This window comes from Scleropages formosus, chromosome 5 (genome assembly GCF_900964775.1).
Source record: "Scleropages formosus chromosome 5, fSclFor1.1, whole genome shotgun sequence".
Lineage (NCBI taxonomy): Eukaryota > Metazoa > Chordata > Actinopteri > Osteoglossiformes > Osteoglossidae > Scleropages > Scleropages formosus.
The window spans coordinates 28,773,844-28,789,928 of record NC_041810.1 but is presented as its reverse complement, the minus strand read 5'-3'; the positions used below and the strand labels follow the sequence as shown (position 1 = coordinate 28,789,928).

Below are 16,085 nucleotides of genomic sequence, written 5' to 3'. Positions count from 1 at the left end.
TCTTTCAAGGGCTCCTGCACCGCAAACTGTCCGCACCGTTGCCGCATCCGTCGCTCGCAGGCCGCCAGAGGGACGCCGCTTTCCTAATGCTTTTGCCAGCCATCAGTCGATAGGAACAATCATCGCCCCGCTCCTCCGGAGGAATATCCACGAATCCCTGTCTAAAAACAGCACGCAGGAAAATGTTCTGGGGGCAGAAGGGAAATTTCCAAGTCCAAATTCTAAAGTCGCCCTTTATTAAAGCCCCGAGACAGGTATAAGTTTCAAGGCTCGAGCCATCTGATAACTTTCTTGTTTATTCAAGTTCAGGAACTCGTCTATATTCATGAAAAAACCTATTGAGAAAATGTTGGTTATTTTAAAACTGCAGGGAAAGCGGTTTGCTTTCGGAGGAAAGCGGGTACGGAGGGTGGGATGGGGGGAGTGGGCCGTTGACTCGAGCAGGATGCCCTCACCCCCCATCGAGCATGGCAGAGTTGAACTTTTCAACCGCCAGCTGCGGGCCAGTCCCACACACCCCTGGGAGGAGCGGTTTGGGAGATCTCGGGAGGTGAGGCCCAACAGAACACGTGGACACCTGGACCTGGGAGTAATTGGTTCTGACTTTGCAGAACCAGCTGAAGAACCGGAGCAGAGGACACGTCGACGGTCACCGTTGCGTCCTTGCATTTCTTGCATAACCGTATTTTGTTTGCCAACCCATATACAGGCGTCCTCCCTCCCGCACCGCTCCTGATTTTTTTTTTTTTTTCATGGGAGTGTAAACATTTTTCCTCTCACTGACACCCATTTGACGTGAAAACGCCTATTTTTCTGAGGTCCTTTTTTCTGTAATAGGAATGTGAGGATCAGATTCGTGGGCTATAATTGTAGCCTTTTCAGAAGCGAAGCTTGCTTCCCGGGACGGCTCTCCGTTCCCACTCTCCTCCTGTCGCGAAGCAGCAACGCGCTTTGGCACGGGGCTACGTATCACTTTACTTAATTTTCTTCTTGGTAATGCAATCCTTGTGACTGGAATGCAATACTGTCACATTTATTTATTTAAGCATGAAAAACTCTTGCTGCAATATGTTTGCATCCCAAGCGTGTTTGTCTTTTGGGCCGTCTTCTGCATTCCAAAATGTTGTTTATCCAGAATTATGTCATTTTCAGAAACGCAATTCAATTTGTGTGATCAATAAATTTAAAAAAGAAAAAGAAAAATGGAGGGAAAATTACCCTTTTGTGGGAGGTTGTGGGTTAAATCATTTGGATGGGGATTAATAGATTTTTCAATTTGCAGGAAAAACGGAAGCAAATTAGTCCAAATATTTAAGTACCACTGTAGTTCAGTAAAAGTGGAGATTTGTCTTTTATATCTCTCTTAACGGTGTGTTATGTGACCCAGAGAGAGTGTGTTCCACTGATGTATGGATGAGTGACCCAGTGTAAGTAGTGTATCTAGCAGTGTAAGTCACCGCAGTGAATAAGGTCTGTGGGCTGATTACACTACGTAGAGTTCACTGGAAGTCTCTTTGGAGAAAAGCATCTGCTAAATAAATGTAATTGTGTTAATCAGGCAAGCTTTCAGTGGCCTTTGTGGTGTAATTCAGATGTGAGGTGGATTTTTGAATGCTCATATTGCAGTGTGTACAAGAGAGGGAGATCGGTGAGCTTTGCTGACCCAGAGCATCCTCCCCCCTGTGTACCCCTAGGTGATCAATGTGGATGGGACGGGCAGGAGGACCCTACTGGAGGACAAGCTTCCTCACATCTTTGGCTTCACCCTTCTGGGTGACTACATCTACTGGACGGACTGGCAGCGGAGGAGCATCGAGCGAGTGCACAAGACCGAGGCGGTCCGCGAGATCATCATCGACCAGCTGCCCGACCTCATGGGCCTGAAAGCCAGCCGAGTCACTCGGACGTTCGGTACGGAATCCCATTAGTGCGCTACAAGTAACCAGGCGGGTTCGTTTATCGAAGAAACCCAAAGTTCAAATCAGCTTGCTTAATTAGGATGAGATTAGCTTAATAAGAAGCAGCACCAGTCTTATGTTCCGAAGATTCTATTCTTTTACCGTAAAATCCAGTCCATCCAATTTCAATAACAGCTTGCCTGAGCGGGGTCGCGATGATCCGGAGGCTATCGTGGAAGCATCGGGCGCTAGGCAGAGGGGGGTACACCCCCCTTCTAGGGGTTTCATTACTACATTGGGGCTGCCAGTCCATCGCAGGGTAGCCGCACGCATACCATCAGTCAGCCATTCGCACGTGACGGGCAATTTGGTGTCAACAGTTCACTTGAACTGAATGTCTTCGGACTTCCCACGCAGACGCGGAGAGAACGTGCAACCTCCACGCAGGCTGAGCGGAGATCGAACCCGCGGTCTGTGGCGGCACGCATTTACTGTAATATGACCGGATGACTTAAAGTGCTAGAATATTAATATCGTGTGTTTGTGATTAATGTTGGGGGTATTTCGTTTTGATGTCGTATTTTCAGTTTCAGGGATCCTGTAGGTGTCTGAAAGTCCAGGCCCCCCCATTTCTTACTCCTCCAAAATGTTCACTGACCACTTTTTGTGCTGTCAGTTTTTCGAAACCAGAAAATTTGCTTCTTAGGGGAAATGATGGCTTCGGGAAAAGAAAGGAAGAAATATGAAATCCGACACCACCTTTGTCCCTCCCTTCCTGCGCACAGGCACCAACCCGTGTGCAGGGGACAATGGCGGCTGTAGCCACCTGTGCTTCCACCGGCCACAGGGCCCGCGCTGCGCCTGCCCGATGGGCTTAGAGCTGCTGAGCGACCTGCGCACCTGCGTGGTGCCCGAGGCCTTCCTGCTCTTCACCCACCGAGCCGACATCCGCAGCATCTCGCTGGGCACCAACAGCAACGATGTTGCCATCCCCCTCACTGGTGTCAAGGAGGCCTCCGCTCTTGACTTCGATGTCACTGAGAACAGGATCTACTGGACGGACGTCAGCACCAAGGTCTGACCGTAGCAAGTACTCGTGCAGTGTGTTGTGCAGATGTGCTGCATTCATCTCCTTCTCAGTGCTCTTATACCAATGCAACCCTTCTTGGAGTGCTGATGGTATCACCAGGGTCCAGATATCTCATTCTTTTTCTGTAGACCATCAGTCGGGCTTTCATGAATGGGAGCTCCTTAGAGCACGTCATCGAGTTCGGCCTGGACTACCCCGAGGGCATGGCTGTAGACTGGATGGGCCGCAACGTCTACTGGGCTGACACGGGCACCAACCGGATTGAGGTGGCCCGTCTGGATGGCCAGTACCGGCAGGTTCTGGTGTGTAAGGACCTGGACAACCCCCGCTCGCTGGCCCTGGATCCTGCCAATGGGTAAGACTAGTTGGTTAACCACCCCATCCGCTTCACCACTCCCAGGCCCCTGTTTGTTATGTTCAAGAAGCAAGGCTTGTCTTGTGATTGTCTTGCAGTGTCAGAGGAGGATAACATGCCTGAAGACATTTCTGTCCCTTCTTCTCTTCCTTTTTATTTTTAGTTTTGCTGTTGGAAGCAGGTCTTCACTGGAGCACAATGTGTTGTATCCCATCAGCTGAATGGCCAGTGCAGCCTTTAGTTTAACTCTTTGTTTTTCCTTCCTGCCAAAGCTTGTTTTTCGCTCGCAACAGAGGTCTTGATTTGCAGTATGCAGAGTAATGAAGGCTTGTGTCAGCACCGTCGGACTCCGTCAAGCATGCGTTTCGATACGCGTGTTTGAGCAGGCCGCATAGCCACATGTCACTCCTCGGATGAAGTCATATCCTGGAGCTCCCATGAGTCACTGCCTCCCTCTGAGATAGGCGGGCGTTTGCAGCCCTGAGCCAAGCCTTTCTTTCCACCCTGCGGTCCAGCGGTCTTGGAAGCCCGTTGATAAGCTGTCGAGTGATTATAGTCTTTGAACGTTGATGCTTCAGCGAACGTCGATACATACTGGCCTCTTTTTAGTTATTTATTTATAAGGAACATTTTTAGATCCTTCACAAATCATTCAGATTTTTGTTTTTTGCTCATATTGGAAAAGAACTGGTTTTTGGAATCTTTATGGAACCAACAGAATATCTTTTGACAGCTTACTTATGAAGATGTATTAGAATAAATATAGTCTTAATTTCTAATGAGTTTGTGGGTTTCTTGGTTCATTTTACTGTCAGTTTGTTGGTTGATTGTTTGGCTAATGGGTCGATTGGTTGACTGGCTGATGGGTTTGTTGATGTTTTGGCTGTTGGATTGATTGCTTGACACTGATTGATGGATGGGCTTATTGTTTGTTTGCTGGGCATGCTGCTAAAACGGTGACCTCGGCTGCTTTCCAGCTACATGTACTGGACGGAGTGGGGGGGCAAGCCGAGAATTGCACGTGCCTACATGGATGGGAGTAACATCATAACGCTCGTGGACAAAGTGGGCAGGGCCAACGGCCTCACCATTGACTACGTGGACCAGAGGCTCTACTGGACTGACTTGGACACCTGCATGATTGAGTCCTCCAACATGCTTGGTAAGTCAACAATCCTAACATTGGCAGTGACGTTTACCAGGGTACGCCATTATTCAGCAAATCAGAAACGGTCTAATATGCAGTCTAGGGGACACTTTCTTACCCATGGTCGGAAAAATGTAGAATGGCCTAGGCCATCATCTGGGCTCAACTGTCCTCTAGAGGATGATGCTAAAGCAACCATTTGAAGTAAATGTGTTCCATTTAAATGTTTTCAAATAGTATCGGTACAGAATCTACCCATACTGCCAAAGCAGTGTTCATGTCCTCATATTTCAGGCTACGTGTTCCCTCGGTATAACATAGTTCAAATGACCAACGGTGTTTGCTAGGTGGATTTTTTGGGTCACTTAGTGAAGTTGGACAATAACATTGTAATGTTGGTCTGAATTCACCTTTTATTGAAGAGTACAGGTTGGGTTTGTTAATGGTTATGATAATGTACCCCAGGCCAGCAGAGAGAGATTGTGGCCGATGACCTCCCACACCCGTTCGGACTCACTCAGTATCGGGACTACATCTACTGGACGGACTGGAACCTGCGCAGCATTGAGCGTGCCGACAAGCACAGCGGGCAGAACCGCACCGTTGTCCAGGGCCATCTGGAGTACGTGATGGACATCCTGGTGTTCCACGCCTCGCGTCAGGATGGCTCCAACGAATGCTCACAGGACAATGGCCAGTGCGCTCACCTGTGCCTGGCCACGCCCGAGGGATCCCGCTGCCGCTGCGCTTCACACTACACCCTAGAGGCCAATGGCAGGAACTGCAGCTGTGAGTCTAGCATATTCTGGTTTTTGTCTTTTGGTTATATTGTTCTCAGGTGCAGCTGTTTTATTCGTTATTAGCGTTCTTCATGCCAGCCGCACCAAGTTCACTGGTTGAAGCTTGAGCCTCGAGGGCCGTTGGCCTGTTTTTCTTGAGCTGCTCCCCAGGATGGAGGGTGAAGGTATTTTGGGTGGATGTTGTTGGCTCACGCTACAGTTGCAAACCAGAGGGGTTTTTTCCCCCCCCCCCCTCTGATGGCCTTGAGCGCTGGAAAGGCTGTGAAAGGAAGACGGATGTAGGGCGAGGGAGGCCTGTCACCCGAGACCCCTTCTCATGTCAACCCACACTCCCCCGTCCCTCTCTGCCCTCGGGGTTGATGGCTGTTTCGTCTGGGAGCGAGTGAGTCACGGGCTTTTATAAACCACTCGGTCTAGGTGAGACGGCCGAATGAATCCCAGGCCTTTGACCAGCGGCATCTTGAAACGCAGTAGGATGGGGAAATCAGCGTTTTTATGCTTCATTCTGCATGTGGCGTGAGAAAAGTATTTGATGGTCAGTATCTCTCCAGGGTTGTTTCAGAACACATTTATGTGCGTTTCTTCATTTTTTGGCAGAGGATGAAGGCCGCTTTTCTTTAACATGTGTTTTTCTTACCCTCCTCTCGCATACCTCTCCTTGGGCTCTTGTGGTCCCTTGCCGAGTTATAGTGAGAGGATTATAACCCCTCTCCCGCAAAGGGGCAGGTGGGCGATGTGGAGCCGGCAAACGTGACAAGCCGTATGCGTCATTTGCCCCCCCTCCCGTAAATTTCCCCAAACGTGCAGAGTCCAGCAATCTGCAGGTATTAATTTGTGTGGGTTTCCTTTGCTTCTGAGGCCATCTGCCTTTTCATTCATCTCGTTTCTCATCTCCACCGCCTGTATCTCTTCATCTCCCCAGCCCCCTCCAGCTTCCTGCTCTTCAGCCAGAAGACCTCCATTAGCCGCATGGTCCTGGGCGAGCAGAGTCCCGATGTCGTCCTGCCCATCCACGTGCAGCGCACCGTACGAGCCCTCGGCTACGACCCGCTGGACCGACTGCTCTATTGGGTGGACGGCCGGCAGAACATCCGCAGGGCGCGTGACGATGGCTCCCAGGTATGATTGTCCCCCGGGCCTGTAGGGGGCTCGCTGTCTGATGCACAGTTAATAAACTCTTTGACGCTAGCAGTCGTGGAATTATTAATGCTCTTTCTGTGACGGTGAATCGTAATATCACAGCTCTGCAGCAGCAACGTTGGATTAGACGAGAACCGTAAAGTTGCAAGACAGAAACGAAGAGGTGCAGTATATTGGGAAAGAAGGGAGAAATGGGTGAGAGTAACGACCCTCTTCACCTCTCCTCTTCCTGCGTAGCTGTTTGTGGTGGTGTCGACCACACCCGGCCACCAACAGAGCCCCGACAAGCTGCCCCACGACCTGAGCCTGGACCCCTACAGCCGCATGGTGTACTGGAGCTGCGAAGCAACCAACACGATCAACGTGCAGCGCTTGGACGGGCGCACTGTGGGCGTGGTGCTACGCGACGACCTGGACAAGCCCCGCGCCATCGTAGTCAACGCAGAGAGAGGGTGAGGAGGGGCAGGGGGACTCCGCGGAGCGGTGGCCGGAGGGTTGAAGTTGGGCTACGCTCGGGCGAGAGCTGTTCTCAGCGACTCGACCCATCTCTGCAGCCGCTCTTCCCCGCTTTTGTCCAGCTTCGCTCCTAATGTACGAAGCCATGTGAAGAGGCACTCGCGAGACTAATGGAGGCGGACGGGGACGCGCGCGGGGACGCCGTACGCGGCGCTGCACAAAGGCCTCGATTGAGCTTCGCCCACAAAAGATACGGTGAAGCGATACGCCGAAAGCGGCTCGTGTAAATATAGATGCAGAGCGGTATTATTTTTAGTCGGAGCAGCTCTCGCTGTGGCGGCGATCCAGGAAAGTAATTGGTGGGTGATTGGCTGTTTAGTGATGTGGCGTTGAGGGTTCGACGCAGGAGGTTCCATTTAGTTTGGTTTATTTTCCTATATAGGTGAATGAAACGGTCCCTCTGGTAACTTCTGGAACGGCGCGCCTCGCACCCGGGCGCTTCTCGTTCCATGTGTCGAGCAGATGGCCGCCTGTGATTATTTTTCTGTTTTCCTCACTGGTGGCGGCTAGTGCGGTCAGGATTTTTGGCCGCCTCCCCTGTAATCGGGCGCCCATTGTTAGTGCGCCTGCCGCCCTTTCTCGGCTTCTATTTATAGCGTTCCTGGAGGAGGCTGGGCGTGGCGGAGGCGACCTTTCGCGTAACGTCGGCGGAGAATCGGCACGTCGACACACAAGCCTGCAGAGCGTTACAGTAATCGGGGGTGGGGGCGGAGCTACGAATGTGTCGGGACAGTAGCTGTGGTTTTTTTGGGAGACTTTTTTTTTTTCTCTCTCCTCCTTCCACTGGGAAAACAAAGGGAGTCGGAGCCAAGGTGGGGGGCAGGGCAACCCTTTGAAACAGAGCGGCTCTGGCACCGCTCTTGAAGATAATGGTCCCCGCAAAAGATTTGAACGTTTGCCTTGTTGTGGCGTTTTTATTTTTCTTTTTTTTTTTTTTTTCTTTTTTTTTTTTATTATGAGGGTGCCGGAGGAGAGACTGATTTATTAAAGCTGTTGCGGTTGGGTGTTTGACTCGAAGAATACAGATATTCTAAGGAAAGCTAAACAGCTGTCACGATGAATTTGTTTGCTTCCATTTCCCTTCCAACGGTAAAAGGCCCTCGCTTTGCATTTGAGAGCCAAGGCTTTCTTTTCGTTTTTGAAAAATACCGCTCGGTAACACAAGTTCTCCTCTTAATTATCAGAGACATCTCGTCGGATAGCGTACGGGCAAGAAAATTAAATATAACGCACGTCGGCGTTCGCGAAGGAGCGCAACGCAAATCGCAAACAGATGAGGCCATAATTTCTTCCCCAGAACATTTCTTTAACAAGTGTCGCGATGGCTGTTCTTGGGTCAGATGAGAACGGGGATAAGAGGAAACAAACGGGAAGAGTTCTGGCTACACGCGCCGACGCACAGTCACGTCTCGGGGCGGGAGGCCAGACGAACAGGCTCCGTAGTCGAGTGCTTTTTCATCAGAGTGTGCGGTACCCTATCGTTCACACCGTTCGTCAGCTGTTGGGAGTTGTTCCGATTGTTTATTGTCATGTCAAGCACGTCAGTGGACACCGACTGGTCCCGCACGCTGAAGTGAATAGTAATGCGGCAGCGCGGTGCTGTAGAGATGGAGCAGCAGGTGGCGTGGCGGTTAGAGCCGTTTCCTTGCGTTTGAATCCCCGCTGTTACTTTAGTACCTGTGATCAAAGTACATTTACATTACAGGTTCTGTTACTTGTGCAAATTGAAACTAAATGTAGTGGAGTGAGCTCCCTCTATCCTTCAGAGCTGCTGAATCCTTTCCATGGTTCCAGAAGCATCACAGACATTTACGTTTATTCATTTAGCTGGCGCTTTTTTCCGAAGCTACTTACTCAGTGTTAAGGTGTTTACAATTATTTTACCAAAATTATTTGGGTAATTTTACCGGAGCAGTTTAAGGTGAGTACCTTGCTCAAGAGTACTAGCTGGTAGCGTAGCGGTTAGTTATTGCCTTTGGGTCCAGAAGGGCATAGGTTCAATCCCGCTCTCTGGCTGTAGTACTCTTTATCGAGGTACTTATCCTAAATTGCTCCGGTAAAATTACTCAGCTGTATAAATGGGTAAATAACTGTAACCTTAGCATTGTGATGATTTGCTTTGGAGAAAAGTATCAGCTAAATAAGTAAATGTAATGTACTACAGCCAGAGATGGGGATCAAATATGCAACCTTTGCATCCAAAGGCAGTGACTAACCATTATGCTACCAGCCGTCACAAAGTACTTTCCCTGAACCGACTCGGTGAAAACTCCTCAGCTGTATAAATGGCATAATAATTGTAAGTCGCCTAATATATGAACCTACCTAGAAGGCAGCAACTAATGCAACACACAGTGCGTTTTTTTGGAAGATTTAAATGAATTCCTTTAGCGGATGATTTCCCTCCAAACTATTTGCTTCTCCTGTTTTGCAGGTACATGTACTTCACGACCACACAGGAGCGAGCTGCAAAGATCGAGCGGGCCGCGCTGGATGGGACGGAGCGCGAGGCTCTCTTCACCACCGGCCTTATCCGGCCCGTGGCGCTCGCCCTGGACAACAAGCTGGGGAAGCTCTTCTGGGCGGATGCCGACCTCAAGCGCATCGAGAGCAGCGACCTTTCGGGTGAACCTCACCCGCCATGCACCCAGGGCTGTATGGCGCTGGGACACTTCTCCAGGAGCTTGCCATGCTGTAGGGAATTGTCAGGTTTTTGGCTCCGGTTCCCAACCGCGAGTCTGCGCCACGTCGCTATCGCCGCCATCTCTCTGGACCAGGCTCCTCCCTGCCGATCTGATCTGTGCCCTCCGGCGCTCCCCATTAAGAGAGGCCGTAATTGTACCACCATAATGAAGCACCTCTGGGATGCATCAGGTCCTTCAGCTGAGAAATTATGGCCTTTGAACCTGGTGCCAGACCTTCTGAAGTCACAGATATCCTGTGGTTTCTGTCCAGGGGTGGCCACCTCCAGAGCCTCCTACATAATTGGTCCTGCCTCATAGTCATTTATGCAGCTGTTGCTTTAATGTAAAACAGAGTGTTTTTTTCAGCAAATTAATTATGTTTGCCTGCAAAGCATATCGAAGGAAAACATCTTATTTTGTTTCGTTATGTCGCCAGCATTTAAATGTTTAGTCTTAGTCTAACGTCTCTCATGTCAGGCCTCTGCCATGTTTAGTGATGGAGCGATACATTGCAAGCAGGTTCCTCGTTGCGTGTTCCGGCCCTCGGGATGTTGTTGTTTGAGACGTAGGCTTTGCTCATGTGCTCGCCGGGCTCCGGGCTGGCAGGTTTTAATCCCACCTGGACATGCCTGTTTGACAGAACACAAAGGCCATGTTTCCAGCAAATTCTTCGTTTCTCAGGTTGCATGAGGCTCGTTCCCATTCAGAACGAGAAGGGCGTGAGGGAAGGGCTTGGGGAGGGTGGACCCGTGGACGCTCGCAGAGAGAAACGGGGAGAGAACGGGGGCTTAGGAAGAGGAGAGCTTTCGAGACAAAAGGGAGACACTTCCTCCCCTTTCGTCCCCGGTTCCACCCCTGCTTGGTGGAAAACGGGGGACATCAAAGCGTCCCGCCATTTCATCTTCGTGGTAATTAGACAGCTGCGAGACACCCCGACTCTCGCCGGATCCTGAGACAGGTTTGATGTCTGCAGGAATGGCAAGGCACCTTGCGCGGCGGCCATCTATCAGAGGGAGAGGGGTGGGGCGGTGGGTGGTGCCCGGGGGTCTGCCCTTGGAAGCTGAGCCGAAGCGTAACCTCGGCTCTCGCAACCTGTTGATGGGCTTTTTGGGGAAGGGTGGAGGATGAGGTTCGTCAGAGGTTTGGGATGCTCTGTCTTGCTTCCTCGGCTACTCCCAGCGTTGATCGGAGTACGTTTCTCACGCAGCGGGACTCCCGACAGGCTTAAGGCTCCCATTCCAAGAGATGATTGTGGTTTCATTGCTGGGTGACTGAGAGCGATGAGACATCGCTTCACCTCGTGGTATTTTCTCAGTGCCTCCTAGGAGAACCACGCCAGCTGGTCACCGGTTGCGCTCCCGATCATCCCCACCCGCAAGGCTCCGCGTTTCCTACCTTTCCTGCTTCCTTTCACATACAGCAAGTGCTGCGGACAACCGAACCGGCAGCTACGTCATTGCCGTTACCTTGCCGCAGCTGGGCGTCTGCCCTTTGACCCTTTGACCTGGTTATAAAATGTGTTTTCATTCGCACCGGTTGTGCAACCGGCCGCAGGAGGAGACCTGGCTGCCGCTTTGCATTTCCGTTCCCAGAGATCTGGTCAGCTCCGCGGCCAAGTCCTCGTTTCCTTCACCCCTCACCCCGCCGCTGGCTGCCCCTCGCTCCCCCTGCTGCCGCTCCCCTGCCAGCGCGGATGAAGGTCACCGAGGTGCCGGCAGGATTGCGCCGAGTTTAGTTACGAAGGACGGCGCGTGGGCGGGAAAGCGCTGCTCGCAGGCTGACAAAGTCAGCGCTGTTGTCTTCATCGCTGCGGGCACGTCCTCCAGCCAGCGGCGCGGTGACGGCTCGAAGAGGAAATGTGCGCGGGTGGAGGTTTACTGTTGAGTTTAGGTGAAATCCAGGAGAGGTTGGTTCAGTTCTTTGACGCCCTCTTGGCTCTCTGTGATATGGCGTCACGTGGATGGTGTGGTTTGCGCTAATGCCCCCTCGTCTCGCGTGCTCAGGAGCCAACCGGATCACGTTGCAGGACTCCAACATCCTGCAGCCGATGGGACTGACGGTCCTGGGCGACCACCTGTACTGGATCGACAGGCAGCAGCAGATGATTGAACGCGTGGACAAGGTCACGGGGGAGAAACGCACACGCGTCCAGTACCGCGTCGTGCACCTGACCAGCATCCACGCTGTTGAGGACATGGACCCCGAGGAATTCGGTGCGTTCGCTGCCGGCGCCGCTCGCATCACCGATTTCCGTCAGAAATGTGCCCGGCGGTCAGGATGACCCACGTGGTGGCTAACTTTTCCACGCTTGCTTTCACTCTAGACTCACACCCATGTTCCCATGACAATGGAGGATGCTCGCACATCTGCATCGCCAAGGGCGACGGGACGCCGCGCTGCTCCTGCCCCATGCACCTGGTCCTCTTGCAGAACCTTCTGACCTGCGGAGGTACCGGAATTGACCCCGCTGTCCAGCTTTAGCTCTCATAACGTCTTGGACGTGCGATTGCAGGGACTAGAAAACGGAAGAGCCACTTCGTAACAAATAGCGACGAGCGTCCTGTCAATTAGCATGATCGCGACGGTGGTTTTCACTCCTTCCCGGCAGCAGTACGGTGCTGTTCACCGCTTCTGATCTTCCCACAGAGCCGCCCACCTGCTCCACGGAACAGTACACGTGCGCTACCGGCGACATCGACTGCATCCCGATGGCGTGGCGCTGCGACGGCTTTACCGAATGTGACGACAACAGCGACGAGGAGAACTGCCCCGTGTGCACGGTTTTCCAGTTCCAGTGCGACAAGGGCCAGTGCATCGACGCCCAGCTGCGCTGCAACGGGGAGCTGGACTGCGCAGACAGCTCCGACGAGCAGAACTGCCAGAGTACGCGAACCCCCCCTCCGAACCTTCTCGCTTTATCCCCCGGTGCATCTTGGGAAGCAGTGTCCTTGTGATTCACAACCTGGATACAACCTGAGCGTATAGTGACTCCTCCAGATCTGCAGGGAAATCTTGTTTTGCTGCATGTCGTTTCGTAACTGTTCGGTCGGCATGTCGTACGTCTTTCTACTGTGCTTGCGATTGTAATGCCGATGAGTAACGGAGGCTCCTCCCACTCCCACAGATATCTGCTTCCCCACCCAGTTCCGCTGCGGGAACCAGTGTATCGAGAAGAAGCAGCAGTGCGACTCTTACGCGGACTGTGACGACAACTCAGACGAGCTGTACTGCGGTGAGATCACGCTGCCCCCTATGGGTGTGGAGGGCGATCTGCACCTGGGCCTTGTTAATTTTTTCCCAGCTATTTCACTTTGCCAAGTAATAGTTTGCCTGCTCAGGGAGAGCAGGTTGGTGGATCGGTGACTCTCCGGGCTTTGACTCTCTGCCTGTCTGTCCGTTCAGAGGTTCCGTTGAGCCCGTCCAACGAGCTCCCCAGTCACACCAGCACCATCGGACCGGTCATCGGCATCATCTTGTCCGTCTTCCTCATGGGCGGTGTGTACTTTGTTTGCCAGCGGGTGGTGTGTCGCCGCTACAAGGGCCCAAGCGGAGCGTTTCCTCACGAGTACATCAGCGGCACACCCCACGTGCCCCTGAACTTCATCGCTCCGGGCAACACGCAGCATGGCACGTTCACGGGTGAGTCTGCTCTGCAGATTGCTTTATGGAGCTCGGGTCTGATGTACGTGCAGGGCTCTGGCAGCCCTCCCAGTGTACTTAAATCCCTTTTCTGCCCATAATAATCTAGGTAACAAAGAGGTATTCATTGTGAAACATCTGTTCTCTCCCTACTTTTTAGTGCCAGGTCAAAATTTGTTCCATATGTTTCATCAAGTGATTTTAGGTTAAAAAAAAAAAAAAAAAAAAAAAAAAACAGGCCAAGGGAATATTTCCTTATTTGTTCATGGTTTTTACCTTTTTTGTAAGTGTGAGTTTTTGTGTGTCATCAGACCTTGCGGATTCTGGTCCGCCTCTCCTCTCAGTTTTTGTTGTCCGGCTTTGCTTTGGCCTTTCGCGAGGGTGCTGGAGAAACCACGTGTTTGTGTCTCTTAAGCGGTTCTTACTGAAATGAGTTTTGAACTGGTGTCCTCTTGCCCTTTTCGGCCTCATGTTTGTGATGTTAAAACCTGATTTTACTTTGCTACGTGAGCAATGTATGAGCAGTATCCAGAGACTGGTGTCTGACTTGCGCGTTCGGGTACCTCCCATACTTGTGCTGCCACATTTTTTGTATTCTGCTAAGTCTCGTGTCTGGGATGCCTTCCTATCGGCTGTTCTGGTTTCTCTCGTACCCGTGAGGGTTTCCTGTTTGGTATGCTACTATCTTCTCTCTCCGTTGTGGCTTATTGTTGGGTATTCTGGTACCTCCCATGCTTGTGGTAGCCTGTTGTTGGGTATTCTGCTATCTCCCATGTCCACGATGCCTTCCTGTTGGGTGTTACGGCATATCGTCAACCTGCAACGGTTAACAGGTGTGTATTCTTGTATCTCCCATGTGTTTTGATGCCTAACCACACCCTGTGCTTTTGCAGGCATCTCTTGTGGGAAGTCCATGATGAGCTCCGTAAGCCTGATGGGAAGCAGCAGCAGCGGGGCTCCCCTCTACGACCGCAACCATGTGACCGGTGCCTCTTCCAGCAGCTCCACCAGCACTAAAGCGGCCTACTACCCGCAGGTCCTGAATTGTACCTTCCTGGTTCACGCCGCAACAACTTCTGCGGTAGAAGTTTCTTTTAACACCCAGCTCAACGTGCTGCTGCTCTTGTCCCTTTTGGTTCTACAGATGCTCAACCCACCCCCGTCTCCCGCCACAGACCGATCCTTATACAATGCCGAGATGTTCTACTCCTCCAACAGCCCCTCCACCACCCGCTCCTACAGGTACATCTGCCCACATGTAGAGGGCCACACAGATGGGAGAGCTGGTAATCTGAACTCTTGGGCTGGATGCCTGGTACATACCTGCACGGCTCTGCCAACATGTGTTGATTCAGAACGACTGGCAGAAGCTCCCGAAATTTTTCTTTGTTTTTTTTTTTTTTTCTTTGCTTCGCCGTATATCATTATTTCCTTCCCCAGATGCGAATATAATCCTCAACACAAACTGATTGTGTAAAACCGAAAATGCTGTACGACAGAACAGTCTCTCCTGGCTAACGTGTCCGTATTAACTTACCGTATTAGCTTAAGTTTGGCAAAGTTACCTGTGTTTGTGCTTGTATGTGTTTATAGAAATCCAGATTTCACCACCTCTATGGATTTTGAAGATCATCTTACCAAAGCGCGTGGACCTCTCGGGTGTTTCTAATCTGATATCCGTGTTTCTTTCTTTCCCTTCCCCTCCCACCTCATGCGACTTGTCCCGGAAGGCCTTACCTAATGCGAGGCGTCGCTCCGCCCACCACCCCCTGCAGCACAGACGTGTGTGACAGCGACTACACCACGAGCAGATGGAAGAGCAACAAATACTACATGGATCTGAATTCGGACTCGGACCCTTACCCTCCTCCCCCGACCCCTCGCAGCCAGTACCTGTCGGCAGAGGAGAGCTGCCCCCCGTCGCCCTCCACAGAGCGCAGCTACTTCCACTTGTGCCCCCCACCCCCATCGCCATGCACTGACTCCTCGTGACCCCCGGGGGGCCCTCGTGCTTGTAAATACTTTAAAATATGAACAGATGAGATTAATCTATTTTATTAATTTTCCACTCGCGGTCATCGCTTCCTGTGGGAGGGGCAGAGACCTCGGTGGCGCGGAGCTTCGGCGTTGGCCACGAGCACTTGATGACTCCTGGCGCTGCCCATCGCCCGCAGTTCACAGGCACCACCCGGTGTCTCAGAAATGCTGGAGAAACATGGGCGAGGATCCTTTTCGCAGTGAAGATGCAGAACTGTCTTGTGTGGTTTTTTTTTTTTTTTTTTTTTTTTTAAAACGACGAGCCAAACGGCAGTCAGGCAGCCTTTGGACGTAACATGCCAACGACGCAGAGCGAAACTGCACGATGTTGGAAACGGTGCGAAAATCCTGGACCTCGACCGCCGTCAATCTCCTCGCTGCCTGAACCAGCTAGTCCGCGTGACCTGTGCGCCACGGAGCGCAGCACGTAAAGAAATTCCAGCGTTTTCCGCAGCTCGGCGCAACTGTCTCAGTTTCACTGAGATGATGGGAGCAGATAAGTGGAAAAATTCTAGGGAGTTACTGCTGGTGCAGTGTGAACGGGCATTTTATTTCCCTCTTGTTTGTTTTCTCCTCGGCCTTTGCGCCTTGCACTCTGTGACAAAGTCGACGTTAAGTTATTATTTTACCAAAAGGTATTGCAAATTAGTAATGATCGTCCCGCGTTCGGCCCACGGTGCCGCGCCCACGGTTTGCTTGCCGTCACGCATCTCGTTTTTAGCGTTTCCCGCAGGGGCGTGTGGCCAGACGTCTTGCTCCGAAACGAAAACCAAAACAAT

At 51.7% G+C, this 16,085-nt stretch overlaps 1 protein-coding gene across 1 annotated transcript in view; it reads left to right on the top strand.

The window, feature by feature from the left end:
• lrp5 (low density lipoprotein receptor-related protein 5) overlaps positions 1–15,281 on the top strand; it is a 48,798-nt gene extending 33,517 nt beyond the window's left edge. The window contains exons 9-24 of the mRNA XM_018765628.2: positions 1,695–1,911; positions 2,684–2,973; positions 3,117–3,343; positions 4,321–4,505; positions 4,956–5,279; positions 6,213–6,409; positions 6,668–6,882; positions 9,381–9,571; positions 11,634–11,843; positions 11,954–12,079; positions 12,277–12,513; positions 12,755–12,862; positions 13,033–13,269; positions 14,163–14,305; positions 14,414–14,511; positions 15,000–15,281. Coding sequence (XP_018621144.2) covers positions 1,695–1,911; positions 2,684–2,973; positions 3,117–3,343; positions 4,321–4,505; positions 4,956–5,279; positions 6,213–6,409; positions 6,668–6,882; positions 9,381–9,571; positions 11,634–11,843; positions 11,954–12,079; positions 12,277–12,513; positions 12,755–12,862; positions 13,033–13,269; positions 14,163–14,305; positions 14,414–14,511; positions 15,000–15,261 — 3,267 coding nt within the window. The 3' untranslated portion in view covers positions 15,262–15,281. The remainder of the gene's footprint in view (positions 1–1,694; positions 1,912–2,683; positions 2,974–3,116; positions 3,344–4,320; positions 4,506–4,955; positions 5,280–6,212; positions 6,410–6,667; positions 6,883–9,380; positions 9,572–11,633; positions 11,844–11,953; positions 12,080–12,276; positions 12,514–12,754; positions 12,863–13,032; positions 13,270–14,162; positions 14,306–14,413; positions 14,512–14,999) is intronic.
• Positions 15,282–16,085: the final 804 nt, after the last annotated feature.